Genomic DNA, 25544 nt, shown 5'->3' on the forward strand with positions numbered 1-25544 from the left:
ATGAACGTAGTTGTTAACCGTGGTGATGAGACTTTAATTAGACAATTTTTTGATCTTGAGTCCATTGGAATTTTGCCTGATTCGCCTATTACTGATAACGAGGAAGAAACAATAGTTCAAGAGTTTGAGTCTTCCATTACATTTGATAAACGTTATAAAATTAAATTGCCCTGGAAATTAGAATTGATTGACAACTTAAAATCAAATTATGATGTTGCCCTTAAGAGACTCCACCATCTTGTACACAAATTCGAAGAGAACCCTTGGTTACTTAATGAATATAGACAAACCATAGAATCATATCTTGCAAAGGGTATTATTGAAGAAATTCCTGACACTCAATATTCAAATGATAAAACTATATTTTATCTTCCCCACAGGGCGGTTATTAAAGAAGAGCGACAAACTACAAAACTTCGAATTGTTTATGACGCATCGTCTCACTCAGCTGAATCCTGTTCGCTAAATGATTGTTTATACACTGGTCCCAAATTAACTAATGATATTTTTGATATTCTAATAAACTTTAGGAACAAAGAGATAGCTTTTGTTGCAGACTTGAAGCAAGCTTTCCTTAATATCGAAATTGTGGAGGAAGATCGAGATGCGACCAGATTTATCTGGATGGAACCTCCCTTTGATGAAGGTAAGATTAAAATTTATCGATTTACTCGTGTTTTATTTGGACTTACTTCTAGTCCCTTCCTTCTAGCGGCAACTATAAAATTTCATTTGAAGAATTATGAAAAAACATATCCTCAAACTATAAAAATTATAAGAGAATCATTGTATGTGGACGATGTGATAGGATGCGAGGATAATGTAGATAAAGCTTTTAGTTTCAGTCAGGAAGCTATTAAAATTTTTGAAGATGCGGGTATGCAACTTAGAAAATGGAATTCAAATTCGAAACCTCTTATAGACTTGTGGGAAACTAATAACATTCAAATTGATCACACCATAGAAAATTCAGACTTAATACCTTCTGAGCATAAAGTACTTGGGATAGGGTGGAATAGTGACACAGACATTTTTTATTTTGTTACTAAACATCTTATCAAATTTTTATCTGAAGGGAGACACACAAAAAGATTTTTGCTGAAAGCTGCTGGTCGTATATTCGACCCAATAGGATATTTGAGCCCCTTTGTAGTAACCATAAAGTGTTTAATTCAAGCAGTTTGGTGCGCTGGAATTGATTGGGATGAAGAACTCCCTCAAGAAATTGCTCGTGATTTTCAGGATTGGTGCAATGGTGTTAAAAAATTAAAAGACATTGAAATACCACGTTACTATTTAAGGGATGCTCTTGGAGATAGTATACAGGATATACAGCTTCACATATTTTCTGATGCTAGTTTGAAAGCATACGGCTGTGTGGCGTATTTGAGAATTGTTACAAGTTCAGAGAAGATATATACATCATTTGTTGCATCAAAAAGTAGAGTATCTCCCCTCAACAGTCTATCATTACCCAGACTTGAATTGATGGCTGCCCTTTTAGCTGCTCGATTGAGCAATAATTTGGTAAAAAACTTAAAATTTAAACTTACTCAAAAATTTTGGACTGATTCATCCATCACTTACTTCTGGATTAGAGGTTTACCCAACCGATTTAAACCCTTCGTAAAAAACCGCGTTGTTGAGATTCAACAATTAACAGATCCTGAACATTGGTTCCACTGCCCCGGCAAAGAAAACCCGGCAGACTTAGTTTCGAGAGGACTGAAAGCATCCGAATTGATTAACAACACTCTTTGGTGGGAAGGACCCCCTTTCCTCAAAAAACGTGTTGACAGTTGGCCTCAGACTTTTGAAACATCCCCGGAAGAAAATCTCCTGGAATTCAGAAAGAAGAAAGAGGAAATTCCAAGTTTCTGCTTTAGTACATCTTCCAATGACCTAAGAATTAATCCGGAGAATTATAGTTGCTTTTTAAAATTTTTGAGAATAACAGCATGGATTAGACGTTTTATTTCAAAGATAAGAAAACAATCTACCACTAAGGGACTACTCACATCATCAGAAATTGAAGAAGCAGAAGAGTTTTGGATCAAATTTGAGCAAAGAAAAGCGTACCATTCAGAAATATTGGCCTTAGAAAGTGGAAAAGAAATTGACAAGAATTCTTCCATTAGAAGTTTTGCCCCCTTTTTGGATGATAAAAAGGTTTTAAGAATAGGAGGGAGATTGGAAAATTCGGAATTTGATCTAGAACAAAAACACCCTATCTTACTTCCTAATAAATGTAAATTTACGGAACTGTTGATTAGAAATGAACACGAAGGAATATTTCATGGTGGTGTTTCTGCCACCCTTTCTAAAATTAGAAATCGGTTTTGGATCGCTAGAGGTCGGCAGCTTATAAAGAAAATGATAAAGAATTGCATAATATGTCGCAAATATTCAGCTCTCCCTGCTAAACAAATAACCAGTCCCCTACCTAAAGATCGAGTTTCAGAATCTCCACCATTCTCAGTTTGCGGGGTGGACTTTGCAGGTCCGATATATGCTAAAACATCGAATACTCCTGAAAAAGCCTATATATGTTTGTTTACTTGCGCAGTAACAAGAGCGTTACACTTAGAATTAGTTTCAAATCTAAGTACAGAAAAATTTATATTAGCCTTGCGTAGGTTTATTTCCAGACGAGGAATTGTCCAAACCATGTATAGCGATAATGCAAAAACCTTTAAAAGCGCAAATAAAGAACTTCAACTCATTTTTAACTTGATTCAAGATCCAAAGATTCAAAATTTTATAGCAAATAAAAGGATCAAGTGGAAATTTATCATGGAACGAGCTGCATGGTGGGGAGGTTTCTATGAGAGATTAGTGAAATCGGTGAAGGAATGCTTACGCAAGACCCTATCTAAATCGCTTCTTACTTTTGAGGAATTAACAACAATCTTAACAGACATAGAATCAGTGTTAAACCAACGCCCTTTAAGCTTCGTTTATTCTGACTTAAATGAACCCGAACCTTTGACTCCTGCTCATTTTTTATTGCCTCAGAAGAAAATCGAGCTTCCGTTATATTACACTGGAACTCTTTTTGAAAACTCAAATCGTTCTTCCTTGATCAAAAGGAAACTGTTCCAGATGAGACTTTTACAAAATTTTTCGACCAAATGGAAAGAACAGTATGTTCTTCTCTTAAAAACTTCGCATCGGTTGACAACTTCAGAAAATCAACGGAACCTTCAAGTCCAGGACGTTGTCTTGATCGAAGGAGCCCACAAGAATAAATTACTTTGGAGCCTTGGAGTAATAGAAGAAGTCTACCCTGGACGGGATGGCAAAGTCCGGAGCTGTCTCGTAAGGATGAATGGAAGTCGGATCAGACGTCCCGTTCAACTGTTATATCCTTTTGAAATTTTAAATAATGCTTAAAAATTTGATTCATGTTGAACTTTAATGTTTTTTTTTCCATTTGTCATTTTTCCTTTAATCTTACTAGATATTATGGACGTCCCCGTCCATGATGGGGAGTTTGTAGAAATACATGTTATTGAACCACCGATAGATGGCGGAGTTTATCATTAGATTGTAACCGTAACTGCAAACAAAGATTTTGTAAAAAGCAAGCACATCACATTGTAATGAAGTAGTAACGTCTACCATTGTACCGTATTGTTCATGTTAACTATTTAAATATATTTTTGTTACTTACCCCTTGGTAATTATTGAGTAGTTTTCCTGTGCCATCAAGAAAACGAGAAAAAGGTTATATTCACTAATAATAGTAATAAATCTTCGGTGTATTTACCCTATTAGAATTGCTTTAAGTTGAAAAGCGAAAATCATTTCTACATTGAAGTAATGATTTTTTTTCATTTCTGTAGTTAAGGATACCTAATATTACCTTAAACTGCCCAAAAGTTTTGTTTTCAAAATTGCAAAGTGCTCAAAAACCTAAAAATACCTATCATTCCAAAAAATAATTAAAATATAACTGCTGTGAACTTACTACTTACAAATATGTATAAACTGCTCATAAGTACGAAAAACCCGTAATATAAGATACACACAAAAGCACATAATATAATATAATATAAGCACACACAAAAAATAAAGAGGAAAATAAAGAAAAGGGGGAAAAAGTATCTAAGAAGAAAAAAAATCAGTAAAAAATAAAATAAAAACTTAAAAATTAATTAAAATGTGAAGCTTTATCAACGAGAAGATATAACCTCGTAATCAGTTCATACGATTTAGTCAGCTAGAGTAGTGCTACTGTATCAATATAGCTGAAGCATATTATATATTTATATAATAGCATGAGGAGCACCAAAAAAGGAAGAGAAATTGATATAGAATTTTATCAAGAATTTTGTCAAAACCAACCCACAAAAAATTTTATTAAAACTTCACCAGAGATAAACGATTTTATCCTTAAAAATTAAATCCTAATAAAAAATTTTATCAAAATTTTATCGGAGAAGTATTAACCCCGAGAAACAAATATTGCTTCATAATTATGATGATAATATTAATTTTAATTTTTTGGATTTGAAAGAAAAAGAAAATATCTGCATTGTTGACATATACGACAAAAGGAATGATTTTATGTTTAATATAAAGAAACTAATTGCATGGAATTCTTGTGTTTTTGTACTATTTTTAAAAGAAATAAATAGAATTAAAAGAATTTGTACTAGTATTTATTTATCCAAAAAATAAATAGACATATTTTTCCAAAATTCAATTAAAAACAACAGATATCCAACAAATGTAATTAAATTCTATACAAAAAACATCGAGATAATTAAGTATTAAAATTAATAATAAAATATATTTACATAAAAATCTTTTATTTATCGAGTTTGATAATTTGATATTTTTGTTATGTACAAATCCAATTTCGGCAAATACGTATGGCTAAAATTTAATAACAAACTAACAGCCTCCTTAACAATCAAATAAATAATTAATATTATTTTATAAAATGTTAATAATTTCTATAAAAATCATGGAATTAAAAAGTTTTTGAAATTTGACCTTTTATTAATTATAAACTTCGGATTATCCATTATAATAATTTATCACCTTGAACTAATCTTGTTTTCGGGCCAATCCAGGGTCACAGACAAATTAAATGCGGTTCTTAACATCAGTATGAATGCGGCTTCGCCTTAAAGATACATTCCACCACCGTGCTTTAATTTCTTATTTTGTAATCTGGCTTAGTTTCAAAAATATTTTAAAATCATTTTTACAAGTTATTTATAAGTTTACAACATTCGTTTAATACAAGTTATACGTTCTGAAAACTATTGTTATTTTGACTAAATTTAAATAGAATTGAAATTAATCTATGTAATAACACTATGAGTCATAAAAAATTTGATTGGTAATATTATGACACTATAAATAATTTCAAATACAACTGGAAAAAAACGAAGAAAAAATATTCTTATTTATTTCTTTTTTGAAGAAAAAAAAATTGATTTTGAAACATAAAAACTAACGTTTACAAATCATATCATACTGACGCTACTACTCAATTAGCCAGTTACAACAGACTGATGCTAAGCACCAACAAAAAAATTATTTTAAACAGAAATGAATCAATTGCGTTGTTTTTACTTAAGTGCAGATATTTTTCTTAATTAGGGAAATGTTGGGCAATTATTTAATTTCATTAAAGTTTTAATTAAATCAATAAATAATCATATGTAAAAATATAAGAGACTGAGAAATATAAGAAGAAATTTAAAAGACTCAGTCGTTATAGCTGAGAAATATAAAATAAATAAAAAAAAAAATAAAAATAAAAAAACTGACTATAACTGTCGACCCAAAAATCTCACATCAAAGATCCTATTTTAAGAATATTTTTTTTTTCTGCAGCAGTTGTTGTTTCTTCCATATATTTTCTCTTTCTGTGAAAATGCCTTGTTTTTACTTCCAACACATAGCAGCATAAGTGGTGAACATTTTTCACTGTAAAATCACTCTCCTTCTATTTTACGCGGAAACAAAGATTCCAACGAAAAGCGAGCTTTGAAATGGCTTGTTACTCGCACTTAACCTATAAATTTCTCCAATGAGTGGCAAGTGTTATGACATTTTCATAATTAACATTAGACCTCTCAACTCCAACTGGAGGGTAAATAGTACATAAAAATAGTTTTGGGGGGAGAAAGTGAGCAAAAAGCTGCTTTTTTTTTGTGTGTGGGGAGTGGAACTTTCAACAAAAAATGGAAGACTCAGCAGTCACTGTTCTGAAATGGTAGATTTATTTCAAATGTGCGAGATGCGTTACGCGTAAATTATGCGCATGGTTTTATAGACTTATTGATAAATGCGTATTCACCACATTTTTTCCCTAATTTTTTTCTTAGTTTTTCCTTTAATGAATTCTTTTAAAAAGAAAATTGCTACGTGGAACGTCTTCCCAGTGTATAATTTGGGATGCGCGTGGCAGCACAGCTGGCTACATAATAATTTAGAATAATTGCTAGCAACTATTAATTTGAATTACAATACAAAAAGATGTAGTACAGTGTGGAAGAAAAAAAACATATCAACCTCAATTCTTCATTATCACGTACTGAAATTTAACGTTAGTGGTACGAAGAGCTAATTTTAAATATATTTATTATACTCTGTTTTAAGTCAAGAAAAGACCATTGGGGCATAGGATTTAAGAAAACATCCACGACATAGTTCCGTTCTTATTCATTATCAAATGACACACATATGTTTTCAAAACAATATAAAAATTTTAAAAGTTAAACACGTCAGACAGAAATTTAATGACAGCATTCTTTTATGACATAGGTTATAATTTCGTAGTCTTACAGGAATCGTAGACTTTGTAAAATATTTCGATAAACAAGGAGAACATTCGTTCTTGTAAAAGAAACAACTGTATGACCTTGCAAGAGCATTGGATCTGATTGGACCACCAGCCAGATGCTGACATGCTCTTAACAAATCAAATGCGAGATAACGAATTTTTACTTTTCTGTGGCTGTAGAAGAAAATTGTCTTTAAGAAACAATACAAACAGTAAAAAAGAAACAATTCATCAGTTTAAAAAAAACTGATGAAAATCAGTTTTTTTAAAATGCTACTTTAAAGACGTACAGGGGGTGGACAAAATAATGGAAACACTTCTATACTAATAATTTTTTTCATATTTTTCCAGAAACACTAAACGAATTCTTTTATAACTTCAAAATTATTTAAATAATGCGATTTTTTATACATATCAATGAAGTTTAAAGCTTTTAGAGGTTTGAGGGACCGACAATAAATTGCAAACTTAAAATGTTTTGTAACAACCTATACCAAAAAAATATAGCAAAAGATTTGTTACTTGTGCCAGTTATTTTGATTATATGTAATAATTATGTAATAATTATATATGTAATAATTACGCAAAATTTCGTAAACCTAACTTAAATTTTTATGGCAATATGAACATTTTTTAAAAAAAGAAACTAATTTTTTTGTCTTGCGTCCTTTTGATATAACTTTAAAAACATTCAAAAAAAATTTTAATAATTTTTTAGACTAATTTTTAATTAATAATAAAAATATTCGTTTAAAACTTAAAAACAATTTGTTTAAAATTACTCAAGATATGAGTAACTAAAGTAATTCTTTTATACTACGTATGTGCAGGAAAAATTTGAAAAAAAAATTGTAGTGATTGTGTAAGGAAAAAAGTCCGATTTGAATAGCTTACAAATTTAAAAAGTTTCGAAAAAATTTTGTACTTTTTAAATGAAAGCTCAAAAAATAAGGGGTTTCTGCAAATATTATTTCGTATCATATATTTAATAAGAAATGACAATACCTTACAATAAACGTTCATACATCAAATGGTGATTTAATAGGGAAAGAACAACAAACAACAAGAACAAAGAAGAACAAAGAACAAGAAAGATCAAAGAAAAAATGTGATTTAATGAGGTGAAAAAAGATACTTTTATGGGGGATGATCTCGACAATACTGGCGTCATTTTTAATAAATCTTGTTTAATAGTACAAAATGAAATACGTGGAAAACCCCTTATCATTTTAAGCATTCTTTTAAAAACTGCTTAATAGATTGAAACTTTTTAAATTTAAGATATTTAAATCCGACCTTTTTTATTAGTTGCTAAACGCGATTCACTACAAAATTAAGAAGAAAAAGAAAAAAATTTCCGCGCGTGAGCAGTATAAATGAATTATTTTAATTACTCATGTCTTGAGCAATTTTAAACGAATTTTCCTCAAATTTTAAAGCAAAAAATTTTGTAATTAACTTTTAATTGATTTAAACACTTTGTATAATTTTACTGAATATTTTTAAAGTTATAGCAAAAAAATGTAAGCCAAAAAAATAATAATTAGTTTTTTATAAAAATGTTCATATCTCCTTAAATCTTTAAACTAGGCTTACGAAATTTTGTGTAATTGTTGCATATAATAACTAAAATAACTGCCACAAGTTACGAATCTATTGGTATATTTTTGGACTAGGGTGTTCAAAAGCATTATTTCCCGTTTGTAACTTATTGTCGGTCCCTCAAGCCTCTAAAATATTTAACCCCCTTGATATGCATGAAAATCGCATGAGCTAAACATAGCTGAAGTTATGAAATAATTCCTTAAATTTTTCAGGCGAAATATGAAAGGTCATAGGAGGTCTTCGTGGTTTTCCTCCCCATGTAACGCAAATGCAGGTTAGTTCCATCAAAAACTCTTCCACGAAGGCAATTTTCTCCCAAAATTTGATCCCGGAGTTTCCTTGTCTTCTGGATTGGGTTCAAAATTACAAGGCTACGGAGTTGAACATTTGTAGTAGTAAATCCTATATTGGCTTGACTGCTCAATGACAGTTAAGAAATTAAAATTAAGTAGTTGATTATCGATTAACTTAACCTATTATAACCTATAGATGAATGCGAAACCTTAGTAATCAGTTGAAAATTTTTTTATCAAAGATAGTTTTTTTAAAAAAAAGTCATATTTTTAAATTTTCATTGTCCCAGAACTATTTGGCAATTTTCATTCAAATGTCGGATATTGATACTTTAAAATCACGTAAAACTTGTATACCCTATTATTCAAGGTTTTTTAATCTTAATTCTTGATCATTATAAAACAAATTGATAACAAAATAGTTAGGATGATAAAAAATGTAAAAAAAGGGAGAAAAAATATTTAATATTAGATTTAAAAAATTAAACTTGTTACCTAAATTTTAAAATTTCACTCCTCTTTCAGTTTCAAATGTTTTTTTCTTCATGAAACTTTTACTATAGATTATTCTTTTGAATAGTAAATAATATTTGGTAAATTAAGAAATGATGTAAAATTCTAAAGAAAAACAAATAATTCCGAGACATTAGAAATCAAAAAAAAATTTTAAAAATTCAAGTTTCACAGTTTTTTAAAAACGAAGCTTGGCGCTAAATTTAAAAATCCATACAATCCCTTAATTATCATATTATTAACATAAGTCCAACATATCTCAGATTTTAAAGCTTTGGAAAAGAAGCATTAATGCTTCATAGGCAGCTAAATTTGCAAAATTGTAGTTTAGGGAAAACCGAACTCAAAGCTTTCATTAACATAAAGATAGTAATTATTAAATGTATATCCGCGGTTTTGTGAATGTGTAGAAAGCAGTATCTATACATAATAATAAACGCGGCTGTGTGTCTGTCTGTAATCACAATATATTCGCCCAGAAGCCTCGCCCAGGCACAAAACTCGGTACATAATTGTGTTTTGACACAATGAAGATGTATTTTTTTTTCTTTTTCAAAAATTTGGATTAGTTTTTTAGTTATCAGTCATTTTGTAAGAAAATCTATGCTTTTTCGTCTTCAAAGAGCCATATTCAAAAAACTATTAAAAAATGCATATTCTTTTTTCCACTCTTATAAATGTATGCTAATGCGAACCTTACAATTGAAATATTAATTTTCGACAACTTAAACCAATAATATACGAAGGAATTAATAATTTAATTGTAAGGTTCGCATTAATTTGCATTTATCAAAGTGGAGAAAAGTTTAACTTTTGTATTAAAAATGTGGCAACATATTCGATACGTAAATAGAACGCTTCGCTTTGATATGATAATCGCTTTCCTGCTATGTTTTAAAAAACTTTATTTGTGAAAACCTTTAGCGTGGCGGACAGCTGGCCGTTTAAGGCGGCTAGTAAAGAATAATTTGAACAAAAAAAAATTTTTTTTTTGATCGGCTTTTGCCAAAATTCAGGTATAATGTCTCCCTAATAATAGCAGAATAGATAGTATTTAAAAATTAAACTTTGACAGAAAACATTTTAAAATCTGCCTAAATTAAAAAAAAAAATTAGCTCAAAAATATCTTGTAAATTGAGGGCTGACGAGAGATTTCGGTTAAGAAAACATTCTGATATAATAGCAAATGTGTTTGGAATTCAGATTTTTTTTTTCCAGTCGTTATTTCATTAAATGTGTGGTATCAAGATTTGACAGATGCTATTTAACTTAAAAAATTCTAGATTTTTTTTTGAAGTTAAACAAAATAATTTTTTTCTTCTAAGAATTGTTATGTCACCAAACAAACGAAGAGCAGTCAAGTAATGCATCACTCCTAATAAAAACAAAAATAATAATAATAAAAAAGACATGTCTGTTTACAAGTTCGCAGTTCTTCGAAATCTCGCCTACACATTTAAAAAAAAATCCCCGAACAAACAAACAAATTCCGCGCGTGTGAGAGAGATAAAGTTGTAATTTTTTTTGTTACTTTTAGAAATACAGGTATATAAATATAAAAAAAATTCTGGACCATTTTTAAGGGGGGGGGGAGCAATCCCTGAAAGAAACGACAGGAAGTAAAATGCCAGATAAATGTGCAGTTAACGACTTGGCGTGATTTATTACACATCTAAACCCGGAGAATACATAGAGAACAAGAAAATGTCATATGCCAACTGTGCAAGAAAGAATTTCTAAGTTTTAGGGAGAGAAAAAATTCTGGTAGAAAAAATAACAGAAGTGATTTTTGCCTCATAATAGGTAGAAAAAGAGAGGAGTGTCAAATATGTATGCAGTTGGCAAGAAAAAGTTGTGCCAAGAAATAATTTATCCAATGCGTTGGCGTCTAGAAATAGGTAATTGCTGGCAAAAATGATTCACACCTTTAAGCGATCTGACGCATATGATAGTCACCTGCAATTATTTTTTGAAGGAATAAAGTGCTACTAGGTTGGCCAACAACGAACAACTTATTTTTTTGGGATTATGATTGTCAAAAAGTTGATTCAGTGAAATTATTTTCCCCCTTTTTCAAGAATTATGAAACTAAGCCGCGAACAAATTGAAAACATTAAAAAGGCCGAGTAATGGCAGTGACATTGATGCATCGTTTTGCCTGGATTAATGTGAAGTTGTTTACAACTTGAAATAAATGAACATGCTTGTTTAGAAAGACAGTTATTTTATGCATAAAATTGTCATGTAGTTCGTAAAAAATCTCGCTTTTATTGGAAACTTAATTGAGTTTTTAAATTTGAGATTTTATTTTTCTTCTATTTTTTCAAAAGAATTAACAATATTTTTAAGCGTGGTGTTTGATAACTATTGAGTATTCCTGAAAAGTGAATATTAATTATTCTGGTTATTCATTTTCTGATTGAATGATAATTAAAATAAGAAAAATGCTTTCAAAATTAAAATTTTGAATCATTGTGAACATTTTAAGCTTCCTTTGAAAACAATTAGAAAAAAAATAAAAAAATATTTATGTAAAGTTTACGTGGCTTTCATCATCGTTGATGATATTGCTTAAGATCTGTATCATAGTTTTTGCGAAAATATTTAAAAGCGAGTAGGAGTTTGTGAATAACTATCGCTCTGTTGACTAAACTGGCTGAACCATACAGGCAACCCCCATATTTTGATATTCAAAAATCCAAATTCGTTGGTCGAAAAAAGGTATGTTTAGTCAGAAAAAGTATATTTATGTGTCAGATTTCGTAACTTAAAATATCGTCGTCCATTAATTAATTTTTTAAATTTTATTTTATAAGCAGAGTTAAACAGCAGATCTAATTCTTAGTTTACGACTATCAGTGTAACCTCGTAATTTTGAACAAAACCTAGATGACAAGTGAACTGCTGATTCACGCATTGGGACAAACTAAAGATTTCGTGGAGAACTTTTTGTTGGAACTAACCAGCATTTGCGCGACATGGCGAGGAAAACCACGAAAACCTTCCATGGTTAGCCCGAACCAAGGGGATTCTAACCCACGTTCCGTCTATCACTGAGGACATTTTTGCTTCAGCACTGTTATCGGTGCAAGCTGGGTGTAGAATTCTTATCAACCAGCCACCTCTGAAATTCGAACCAGGAATGCCTAATTGGGAGGCGAAATCTCTATCCTCTTAAAGTGAAGCCCTTGAACAGTAAACATTATGTCGTACAAAAACCTAAAATCATTAGATCATAATTTATTATTTGCGCATTGTAGTACATGATTCATAACAAAAATAAAAGTTCAGGATATTTACCTATACTTATTAATTCACTTATAATTATATTATTAAAGGTATTATTATTATACTTATAATTAATTATTCAGTATGAATTATTAATTTAGTATGAAAACATTTCATACCAAATCATTGAATTTAATTAAAATTGTCGTAGTTAATACTTGAAGTTAAATATCCAAAACCATTATTCCTGAAAAATGTTACTTTAAAAAAAAAATTGATTTTCCAGATTTTAACCTGCAATTAACTGAAATCATATAAGTATCAGAACCAAGTATCTTTCAATATCTGTCACTTTCAATATCTGTTACTTACTTACATTTACTTACCTTCTCTTGGTAACATTACTTATTACTAGAGCCCGGATTTTGATGACCTAAAAAATCTCAACTAATGCCCTTAAAAAGTGCAAAAAATGCCCTTAAAAAGGACAAAAAATGCCCTTTAAAATCCAAAAATTGCGCAAAAAATGCCTTAAATAAAGTAAAAATATTGAATTAAAAAAATGTTTTGCTCTTTAAAACTATTATGAGTCATTTAAAAAATATAAAGCAATGCAATAATTGTTCTGCTTTCATTAAAAGTTTGAAAAATTTGTTTTATATCCTAAAATAACAAAAAAAGGAAAATATATTGACACCAAAATATTTTTATTTTATATAGAAACTTTAATGGATATAACAACTTCCATCTCATAATATTACTAAATATCAGAATTACATTGGATTATTAAATGTTTTTTGATAATTTGAAATGTAAACGAGAGTCTCTTGTCTGAAAGTAAATTTTCATTCCTGCAGAAGCTTCTTTCAACGTCTACTGATGTTATAGGTGCGTACTTGAAAAAGATGGTCTTACTTACTGACAATTCTTCAATTTGAAAAGATTTTGCTTCACCTGTTAATATTCTATAGATTTTCTTCATTGTTTGGAAGCCAGTGTAATAATGAAAATTGATAAAAAATAATAAAAATTGGAAAAAATTAACAAAAAACTTTAAAAAATGCATTAAAATGCAAAATACGCCCCAAAATTTAAAGAAAAATGCCCTATAAATCTAAAAAAATGCTCCAAAAGACAAAAAATGTCCAAAAATGCAAAAAAATGCAAATGTCATCAAAATCCGGGCCTTACTTATTACATTATCTTGGTACGATCTACTTAGTAAGATAGATCTTACTATCTTAGTAAGATAGATCTATCATTGCGTTTATCAGCACTGATTTATGAATTGTTTACTTTCTTTTCAACCCGTACAAAGAAGTAAAAAATAATTTTCATTCAGAAGTAAAAAATAATTCAGAAGTAAAAAATAATTCAGTTAGTAAAAAATAAAAATCAATGCTAAAGGAGACAAATATTCGAATTCTTTCCTAGCTTGACTATTCGGATCATATTCTTCCTTCCTTATTTTGAAGTTAAAAATGCTTGATTACATTGAAAAAAAATTAGCTTGTTTATTCGGACAAAGAACTTTTTTAAAAGAACAAAGTTTTTTTATTGAGTCTATTTTATAGTTTTATTCAAAGTAATAGAGAGTTATTAAAGTGCTTAATAGCTATCTTTAGAACCAAAAGCCTAAGTCTTAGCGTTAGATAAAAAGTCAATAAATGTTTTGTTTTTTTAAAATTTTTTTTTTATTTATTTATTTTTTTTTTGTTAACTGGAAGATCAAAATTTTAGTACGTGAAAATATAATCGTTAGACAAAAGATAATTGCAACTGTTCAATATTCACCCTTAAGTGTAAGTTTTTTCGAACTTTTCAGCTAAAAGCTTTCCTTTAAAAATCAATTTTTTTTTTCCGCATGTGTAGGATAATGTGTAGCAGTAAAATTTTACCCAAAATCTCAAAGCTAGGAAGTATCGGTATGTTCTTTTTTTTATTTATGTTTCGCTTTTCAAAAATATTGCAATATTAGTTTATAAAATGTAAATTTTTTTTTTTTTTTTAAGTTGAAGTTACTTTATAATGTATGTCATTTTAAAAACAACTTTTTATTTTTAAAAACAATTTCAAAAATATAACTGTTATAAAACCATTACTTCAAATAACAAACCTTATGAAACTTAAACTCAATCGAATATTAGAGTTAAGTGGGATTGGATGATTCAGATGAAATGATTCGAGTCATTAAAATGATTCGTTGATCCAAATCAGTACCTTTTTGATACTGAATGAGTAGTCAGTGTTTCTAATCAATTGATATGAATGTTCTAACTTGAATGACTTCATTCAAATAAAATTCTTTGAATATAAAATTCACTATATTGTTCGAATAAACCCATTTGAATTTTGATTCGATTGATACGAATGTTTGAGTCAATTGGTTCGATTTGGAGATCAGAATCAGTGATTCTTTAGATACAAATTGGATTGAAGGTCCGTTTAACCCGAGTTCAGTGCATCAACAGACAAGACAAATAAGTGGTAAGATAGAATAGATGTCAATTTTGTCCCTTCAACCCCTAAAAGAAAAAAAAATCGTCCAAAAAAATTTTTTTTTCCTTCTATTTTGTTCCATTTTTCTTACCCCGCTCGTAAGACAGGGAGTGAAGTGTGGGTCAATGACTCTTTCGAGACTAAAATAAAGAGAGGGAGGGGGTTGAGAGGTGTAAATAGGCAGTTAAGGTGAAGATGTAGGTGGATTGTGGTCTTGTTAGAGAAGGAATGACAGAGTAAATTACTTTTCATTCCATCCCCCGAACACAAACTGCGACAAATTAGTATGAATGACGCGGGTCACCGTTTGTCTTCGCAAAAATTCTTTCTGGGGTTCTTTATGCAATACGGGAACCTCCTTATAAGAAATAATTTTTCGTACACACAAATGCATTCAATAAGATAACAAATTATTAACGAGAAAGAAAAAGATTAGAAAGGTAACAAATTATTACAAGATTTTGGAACAATATTAGTACAAGAGAAATTAATATAGGGAGATTTTTATTTCATGCCAGAAGAGGAAGCAAACAAATGAAAATTACATTATTTCAGGGGGGGGGGGGACATGATAATCAAAATACTTAGTTATTACATAGGATAATCAAAATATTAAGTTATTACATTAGATAATCGAAATATTTAGTTATTACGAGGAATGATCAAAATATTTAGTTATTACATGGGATAATCAAAATATGTACTTATTACATGGGATAATCAAAATATTTAGTTATTACATAGGATAATTAAAATATTAAGTTATTACATAAGATAATCAAATATTTAGTTATTACAAGGAATGATCAAAATATTTAGTTATTACATGGGATAATCAAAATATGTATTTATTACATGGGATAATCAAAATATTTAGTTATTACAAGGAATAATGAAAATATTTAGTTATTACACGGGATAATCAAAATATGTACTTATTACATGGGATAATCAAAATATTTAGTTATTATATATTATTTTTCTTGATATTATCCGAAGACGTCATTGTAATATCAACATAAGATTGACACGATAGATATTATTTGTTTACATATTTGAAAGATTTACATATTTGATAAACATGACAAACGATAGTATTTAAAATTGAAAGTAAACAGTTCAAAAAATATCCACTCCCAAACAATGCTTGTTTAAAAAAAAAAAGTATATTTATGAAATTAACTCGTAGATAAATATTAAGCAAAGATAGTCTTGCAAGAAAATAAATATCATCAAATAACTATAAATGCTATTACTATATGTTTTTCGCATGTTATTAAATGAAACATGACTACATTAAAATTATTTCTCATCGAACTAACGTATAGGCATTCGTAAAAAAGTTTTTGAAATCGGATAAAAATTTAGTTCTAATTTCTATGCATTCCAAATCTAATTACATAATTGAATAAAGAATTCGTATTTTAACATTTTTTGTGATTTGATGCTTTAAAATAAAAAAAATTTAATTATTCGAAATAAAGTCATTTACTCGTTTGTTGCTTCTATTTTATGCACGAAGAGGAAGCAAATAAATAAAAATTTAATTATTTCGGAGGAGAGAGGGGTTCGATAATCAAAGTATTATTACATGGGTGATATAATTTCTCGAAATTACCCAGGAATATCATTGTGCTAAAAGTACTTTTTTTCTTTTCTTGAAAAATTATCTTCGCCTTTTTTTCTTCCTCGGCTACTATGGTTTTTCCAGTTTTGTTTCTCATCTTTATTTTTCCTTTTTCTATTGGCAACTTCACGTTTTATTTTTCAAATCACTTTTGTTTCCTCTCATTCACGTTTGGCTAGTCTTGAAAACGGACGCCTGTTTCTGATGCGCTTGAAACATGTTGACCACTACTATTTACTTTTTATGTATTTTTGAAACGAATGAAGTTTTTAATCGGGAAATATTTTACCACTACAGTTTCTTGGGATTATTTTTTAAATGTCCTATACTATTACAAATAGACTCAGAAACTAAAAAGTTAAACTCAGTACCTGAAATAATTTGTTTTGCCTTATAGCCAGAGAAATATTTCTTTAAAAGAAATAATTAAACATGTAAAACATATTTATAAGGAATGAAGTAGTGGATATAGAAAAATCAATCATTTTTAATAAAGTGCTTTTTTTTTTTTTTTTTTAACTAAAGTATCAAACGAACGCATGTATTCGTCCAATGAGAAAAATAATACTTAGTCTCAAGATGTAAGAAAAAGATAAATTAAATTTCAAATATATATGTAGTAAGTAAACTTAACAGAACAGTTATATTTGTACGACAAATAAATCTGAAATAATTTAACACGAAGAGAAATGCTTTGTATTATGGTACACATTACAGTAAAAACAATAAAAAATGGTTTATTACACAAAATATTTATCCCATCTTTAAAGCAATTTGTGAATTAGGTAACGTTATCCATTTCAAATAGATTTATTTATGCATGAACAGCCAATTAGAGAAAGAAAATTCATGTTATTTATTTTTTTAACCGTAAAAGTTACTCCTCAATCAATATTTTAGAGCAGTTTAGGGTCGGATGATAATACGAGAAGGAAAAATTACAGTGTAGTAAAGAGTAGAATTGTTCTTTTTACATAAATAAATATCCCCATAATACCATCATTAAATCCCATTGGATGGATCTAAATTACATGGCTTCAAAGGGAGGCCGACGTAGGTCCATTCTTGATTTCTATTTATAAGTAGTCTTAATAGACTAATATAAATCTATTAAATTAGAATGAGCGTTTGACGTGACGGCTTACTAACATTAAATTATAGAGTAAAAAATACGACGGAGATTTTGCTCGCAAAGTTGAACTTTTTGTTTGCTGTGGGAGTTTAACCCTTTATAGAGCTACTTTTTTCTCGTAATGCTGTGTTCAAATATTTTTGGGATCGAGATTGATTTATAAAAAGAAATTCATTTAGCTTATGACTTAAGATTATTTGATTTTTAAGACTATTTTTGGAAGAGGAAAGTGTGTGGGGTATTTAAAAATTTTAACTACTGCCAAAGAATTTGCCTTTTGTACTTATAAGTAACGTTACTTATAGGTTTTCAACGACGAATAAACTAGATAAGAAGTAATGGTCAAATGTACGAACGCATAAAGCACAAGATTAATTAGCCCCTAGTGCAAATCTTTTTTCTGGACCCCACGCAAACCTTAGCACTCTTTATTAGCATTTTTTTCTATTTTACGAAGTCATGAACAGACGATCTCAGTTAATACAGGCGGAAAAACAGCTTCCCATAAACATTTGAAAATGAATGAATTTAGAGGGAAGTATACATCCCACAGTCTTTCAAAGGGTTAATCTTAATAATTAAGTGATATTCGAAAAGTGCAGATGAAAAACTTTTTTCTTTATATTTTAGTTAAATAAAAAATATTTCTTTTCTTCAAATTTTAATAGAATTTAATGATGAATTACTTCTATTTTTTTTTCCTCTCTTTTCCCCGTTTAATGGCTCGATCAGGATCTCCAGGGTGTACCGTCCAGTTTAATTCCAGATATTTACCAGGGATAAGTCCTTCGATAACTTGTTTTATTTAAGACTTAAAATAAATGTTTTAGTTTTACTGTTTTAGTTTTAGTTGTAAATGTTTTAGTAGTTGATTCAGTGTGTTTTATCACATTAGTTTTCATCCAAGAACAATATTTGTACGAAAATAAAAATGCAATCAAAATCAAAGGAATAATTACCGCAGGAGTAGGGATAAAAATATCAAAACCCGTTTAATTGCCAGAAAAGGCAAAATTGCCACCTTGTTTTATCAGACATTTAAACTAATTTTTATCTTTTTTTATACCAGCTTTGTTACTTGGGATTTTTACGATGACTGAATCATGAGCGAGGAAAGTATCAAACCTAATCACATGTTAAATTTCGATAGGCTTTTGTTTTTGGCTTTAATACTAACTGGCGTGTATACTTTTTTGTCCTATTATTTTTTTTAAAAAAAGGAATCCTAATATATAGAGTGGGTGGTCATTACAGAACACCCTTAATTTAAAAAGTGCCTGCGGAACTCCCCTTAGGAAAATTTGCCATAGGTTTGCCATAAAAAATGCCATAGGATATTCCTATGGGGTATTGCCTATGGCAAAATTTTGCCATACGTATATGGCAAAAGTGCATGTCAAAATTTTACCACAGGCAAAACCCCATAGGAATATCCTATGGCAAATTTTTGCCATACATGTATGGCAAAATTTTGCCATAGGCAAAACGCCGTAGGAATATCCTATGGCATTTTTTTATATGGCAAATTTTTGCCATAAAACTAAGATGTGCTACAGCTTATGACGAAATATTTTTCCATAGGCTATGGTACACCTTTGCCATACAGCTATGGCAACATTTCTCATTGATATTTTTTCATACATCAAAAAATAGTTACTTACAAGAATCTTTCGCAATGGATATTAAAAATGCAAAACTTAATAATTGTAGAATAAATATATATCCAGAAAGCTTTTTTTAAAAAAAATTTCTTTGATAAACTTCTCCTGTTTCACTTGCAGAATCCTTTCTGAATGCTGTTCTTATTCAAATAAATTTTAAATGGTTAGTACTAACCGTTAGAAAATGGGTCCGGCCGTCGGAGCGAGTGGGGAAAGTATTGGTTAGGTTGATTAGGAACAAAATATATTGAGTACAGGCAACCAATATTTGTTAAAACTGTAAAAAACAAAAAATAGAAAGTGAGTCTGGAGGTAGGAGCGAGTATAAAAAACGTTAATTTAATTGATTGGTATCATAATTAGTTAGATAAGCATCAGATATTAGAGGAACCTAAAAGAAATCAAATTTAAATAATGGTCCGATTGTCGGAGCGAGTATGAAATGTTTTTAAATTTTGATATGTGATACTAAGCTAAAAATTAAACAGACTACTAAAACAATAAAATACTATGAAAACTCAAAAGATAAAGAGTGGGGCCGGTGGTCGAAGCGAAATTAGTTTAAAATAGACCAAACGGGACAAAAGTCGAATATTGACAATATTGACAAGCTACTGACAATTGGTCAGGGATAGTAAATAAAAATTAATTGGGTATAGGTCATCGCTATGACGAAAAAAGTTGTAAACTTAAGGAACGATTAAATTGTTAAAAGCATTTTTGGTAACAGCAGCAGATGATATGGCCAGGGACTGTGTCGTTGAAAATATTGAAGCAAAATAATTTTCAACCAGTAATCCAGCAAATCTAATTAATTGATGACCCTAAGCTATGTATAAATATGCAACAGAACATTATACAAATATATGTGGATAGTTAAGAAATATTAGTTGTAAGATAGTAAAACACAGAGACATGATAAAAACAATTTAATGGCAAGCAAAAATTAAACACTAAATAAAAATATAAAGCCCTAACGTATGTAAGATAATGTAAAAAAGCATTGCAAGAACCTAAGTGGAATTAAAATCAAAAACTAATGAGAATGTAAACATTGACTTTGATACTGATATATGACAGCAATAAAATGAAATTATCACCGAACAAGTTAAAAGAATTTAAAAATTTTAATTATTAAAGAAATGATGATCTGGCTTGATCATAAGCACTTAACCGCGTTTTTCATCATGAAGATAGTTTACAAATTGCTATGGGGAATAGAACACCATTAATAATGGAAAAGTGATGTGACTTTAAAAATTTATATAAAATCAGAGGGAGGGGATAAAATAAAAAGAAAGATGTGTCGTTTAATCAGAAACAGTTGGGGGAAAAAATATAAAAAATTTAGATAAAAATATAAACAGCAAGATATTAATTAAAGTGTACAAAGTCAACAAATGGCAAAATTTAACATAGCGAAAACCTATACCCAATCGCGACATATTTTAAAAAGATACAGATAATAAAAGTACCAGACTGCCGGAAATTAAAAACTTAATAAATTCAGAAAAATAATCGCATAGGCGTTTGCAATAAAATGTTTTTGACCAAGAATGAGATTGAAAAAATATTAAAATAAGTCTCCAAAGTTAGCGAAAGATTCCACTTGAAGTGGATGACACGTTAACATGGCGGTCTGATACTCTAAGCCTAAAAGAATGGAACATCGGATTTCAAACACTCAAAAATAGGAAAATTGGCCACCCGGAAGCCGGAAAAGACTCACCAGGAATGCGTTGCGAGATTACATGTTGAATTTAATTAACTTCGGGGTGAAATAATGGATATTTATATCTTTTAGAAGATGTTTTTGAGGACTCCATAGAAGTTGTTGTTTCGTTGGTGGAGATCTAGATCAGCTTTTCTCTATGGTATAGTGCCATACAAAACTTTAAGGTTACCATTGGCTTATGGTATACTGCCATACGAATTTCTGTGGTTGCCATAGACCAATGGTGACGTGCCATACAAATCCTTATGGTTACCATTGGTCTATGGTATACTGCCATACAAATCTTTATGGTAGCCATAGACTTTTGGGGTTTTGCCATACAAATTTCTATGGTAACCATAGGCGTATGGTATCTTGCCATATAAATTTCTATGGTAGCCATAGGCTTATGGGGTTGTGCCATACAAATCTCTATGGTAACCATAGGCGTATGGCATATTGCCATACAAATTTCTATGGTAGCCATAGGTTGCCATAGATTACCATAGGCTTCTCTATGGCAAATTTTCCTAAGGGTCTCAATAAGTTCAATGAAAGGCTTATTATGAAAGCATCACCGGGTACAAGGATCATTTGGACTTATCTTTACTAAGTTCTAGAAACCACGATTGTTCAGTGGCTAAGACACTCAGAAGTGAAGACTCGAGTTCGATTCCAGGTGGTAGCTTGAATCCGACCCAGCTTCAGATCGATGGGCATCAGTTTGTCTGAGACGTAAAGCCGGTCGGTGCACATTGCCACCATTATACCGTTGGTCGAGAAAAACTTGAGCCTTAATCTCCATGGCCCTCTGACTCACAATGAATTGTTGCTAAGTTCTACGCAAATTTATTTATAAATTTTTTTATTAGAGATAGAATCAGTACAATCGCCTAAGAAATGTATGAAACTGAAATGGTGATATCATTTTTGCAACAAAAATAAATGTGATAAATGACTCAAAAATAAGTTATTGCTTTCATGTACCCCCGTATAATCATGCCTGAATTATTTATAATCTATCTTAAATCAAATCTTGTAGTAAAAATTATTTTTGATTGCATTACTTTCACACTGTGCCCTTAAAACACTTTTGTAAATTATTTTTATGGGATTAATAATATACTTACAAACATCAAAACACAAAAATTACTCATTCCGTACGTTGACACACTGCGAAATTTCACATTGATCTCCCAGTAAAAAAGAAATCACGAATAATGACTTCGGAGTAATAGTTGTTATTTACTCGAAACACGAATCACGAAGTCATAATTTAAGTTCAGAGAAACACGAGAAAAAAGACCTAATTTTTACGAGAAGTCGTTCTTCTTCAAATAAAAATGATACATTCTCTAAAAAAATTATAGTTTGTTTCCTGAATTGATCAATTGAATGATTAAATAAACAGAAATTGATCATTCTAATGAAGTTTTTCGGATTTAGCCTAATTTTTTTTGTTGAGAAAAGGTCACTAAAAGAAGAAAGAAAAATGTTAGCTGGAATTCTACAAAAAGAAATAAATAGCTTTACCGAGTTTTTTAAGCAATAACAGTAACTTTAAAACGTCAAGTTGGGTGATTATGTAAGCTAGAATATTGCAAAAAACTAAAATGGAAATAGCACTGGAATGTCAAAAACCGGGGATAAATTTTCTTTTGTAAACATTTTTGCCCTTTGAGATAGAATTTCTCGGATTAATCATGGTTGTAAAAATATTCTTACGATGCAGGTCAAAAAGTATTAATGTAATAAAATACAGCAAAAAATATGTACAATGTGCAGAAACAAAATTGAACACCCAGAACAACTTTTGATCTAATGATTGAACCAAAAGTTATGAGACTCATAATCTTAATAGTTTAAAGGTCAATCTTTAAACACGCTAATTAATTAGAGCAGACGATTGACAACTATTTTAAATGAATGAGTTTTTAGAAATTAGATTACTCAGAAACTATAATTAATGTTCGTATGAATTAATGTCTTATTCAAAATTAGATTCTTTAAAATAATGTAAAAATTTGTGTGCCTTACAATTCGTAATTATTGCGAGTAATATTAAATAAAATAACAAAATTAATAAATAATTTTATTAGTTTTTAAAAGATTTTCGAGACATAGCGAAATACAACAAAAGTTAAATTTACACGAAAGCCTCCAAAATTTCGAAGCGCATTCCTAACAATACTATTGGAACCAGATTTCCAGTCTGTTGCTACCTTTTTTTGAGGGTAAATATTCCAAATATGTCAAAAAAAGTGTTTATTCAAATAAAGAACGTTTCTGTGTCTAATTTTGTAACTTAAAATATAGTCTGCAGTTATTAATAGCATATTTAAGGTAACATGAAGTTTAGAGTTTTCGTAACATTAAGATAAAGTTTTAGTGCGTGAATATTTGATCATTAGATCGAAAGTTATTCATGGTATTCACTTTCATGAGCACGTTGACCGGCCTCTGTAGGGTTAGGGAACTTCCCTTGCATCAGAAAGGTTCTGGGTTCGAATCCCGGACAATGCATGGATGTTCTTTCCTTCTCTGTACTATCTGTCCTTACTGTGGGAGCAACGTTGGCCCACCTAATAAGGTGCCCCTGAAAGAGTGGCCAACAAATCTGCCCTTCAGATGCCTGTATGACGCAGGTCATTCCCCAGGCAGGCATTAGAAAAAAAAAAGGAAAGAAAAAAACTTTTTTGAGCACTTTACAGGCACTTTTGAAATAACAAATATTAATTACAGCAATTTTGATAAATTTAAGGATATTTGGGACATATTTTCAAAAAACTTTTAAATATCAACTTGAAATTTTTTATGCTGTTATATACTGTTCCAAATGTATACAAAAAATATTATTATTTTAGAAAGTTACTTTGTTTAATACAGAGGAAAAACAAAACTATGGTTTAACATCTATCCTGTTATAATTGAGTTATAAACATTTTTACCGATTGAATTAGTAGTATTATCCTTAGATATTATTATAAAACAATCAAAATTTTAAGATTTAAAGAATTTAAAAAAAATTTTCGTTTATAAATTGCTTTCCCTCTGAAGCTAGATTCCGACTTGTTCTTAATTTGGAATTGCAAATCGATTTTAACTAATTTTTTTTCCATACAGATTTTGATTTCTTTGATCAATCTTGTCATCCTTTTTTTTTCTTCATAAAGTAACCATAAGTAACCACAGAACAAAATAAATTGTCAGTTTATAGTTATGTAAGAATAAACTGCATTCTTTTTAAGTTTCTAACAGTGCAAGATGCTTTGAATATGCCTACCTACCTTGCTTACATTGAACATATTCTGACTTTGAACATGCTTTGAACTTTTCTAATATAAATGGTATTTTACACGTAATATCACATTTCAGAATGGAACTTCAGATAAAAATAAGAAAAATACATGAAATAATGGTTCAAACAATTCATTTTTAATAATAATACCATAAATGCGTGAAAGGTTAGTTTTGCAAGAAAAACTGAAAAGAGCAAACAAGAAATCATCAAAATTTAATCCCTCGAAATATCCTTTAATAAGTTTGTGAAAATGTCTTTTTAAAACAATACGGTAGATTGAACAAAATCAAGAGTAAATATTAATAATTCTCTGTATTTTGTCATGACGGCATTTCCTCTTACGAGACGTTAGAGATTTTGAAGTGGCTCAAGAGAGTGCTCTCATCTTCCAATGAGGCGACCCAGGTTTGAGCCGATAGTTGGTCCATTCGAATTCTGCTCCCGACTTGCATCAACCACAGTGTTGACATAAAATAGCCTAAGTGGTCATAATGTCAGTGTTGACATAAAAGGTCAGTGTTGACATAAAATAGCCGTAGACGGATCATGGGTTAGAATCCCTTTGCAGTCGGGATTACCGTTTGAGATATTAATGGCTGTTCTATCTATTTAACGGAAATGCGGGATAAATCCATAAAAAAGTTCTCCACGAAGGCTAGTTTGATCCGATGCGTGATCCAGGAGTTCCCTTGCCTTCTAGGTTGGATTCAAAATTATTAGGCTACGGAGTTGAACATTGATAGCCAAAATTGATCCAAATTCGAAACTTCGTCACTAATTATGAAATAAAATAAAACAACCCACCAAACTTAAAGTTTTCGATATCATACAAACGAACACGTAGCGTTAAAACTTTTCAAATTTTGGTGACTTGTTTTAACTCTTAACACGTTCGCTAGATTGAATACCGTTTAGACAAAATACTTTAAATTAATGAAGAGCTGCTCATCCAATATCTGTCGAGTTGACCGCAAAATCACCCATAGTTTTGTTCGCTGGAGATGCGGCAATGTGCATCTGAATAATGACAGCGACGTAACTGACCGTCGCTCCTATGACAGTTGGGACAACCTTCCGCGTGAAGGGGAATAACTTCCATGCACTGAGGTGGACATCGGACGACATGACGATCTTGCAGAAATCCAAACACTCCAAGTGGTAAGAA

General features: G+C 30.1%; 2 protein-coding genes across 3 annotated transcripts in view; one reads left to right on the forward strand and one right to left on the reverse strand.

Annotated features, from left to right (window-relative positions):
• Nucleotides 1–24407, forward strand: LOC147814153 (uncharacterized). The gene is made up of 3 exons (XM_087160232.1): nucleotides 1–646; nucleotides 809–3318; nucleotides 24327–24407. Exons 1-3 carry the CDS (start codon nucleotides 1–3, stop codon nucleotides 24405–24407), a joined length of 3237 nt encoding a protein of 1078 aa, XP_087016358.1.
• The window catches only part of LOC107443971 (uncharacterized), a 288826-nt gene that overhangs the window by 97789 nt on the left and 165493 nt on the right, over nucleotides 1–25544 (reverse strand). The gene's annotated exons all lie outside the window — the stretch shown is intronic.

The sequence above is a fragment of the Parasteatoda tepidariorum genome, chromosome 3 (assembly GCF_982258835.1).
Source record: "Parasteatoda tepidariorum strain Cologne lab strain chromosome 3, Ptep-v5.0, whole genome shotgun sequence".
Lineage (NCBI taxonomy): Eukaryota > Metazoa > Arthropoda > Arachnida > Araneae > Theridiidae > Parasteatoda > Parasteatoda tepidariorum.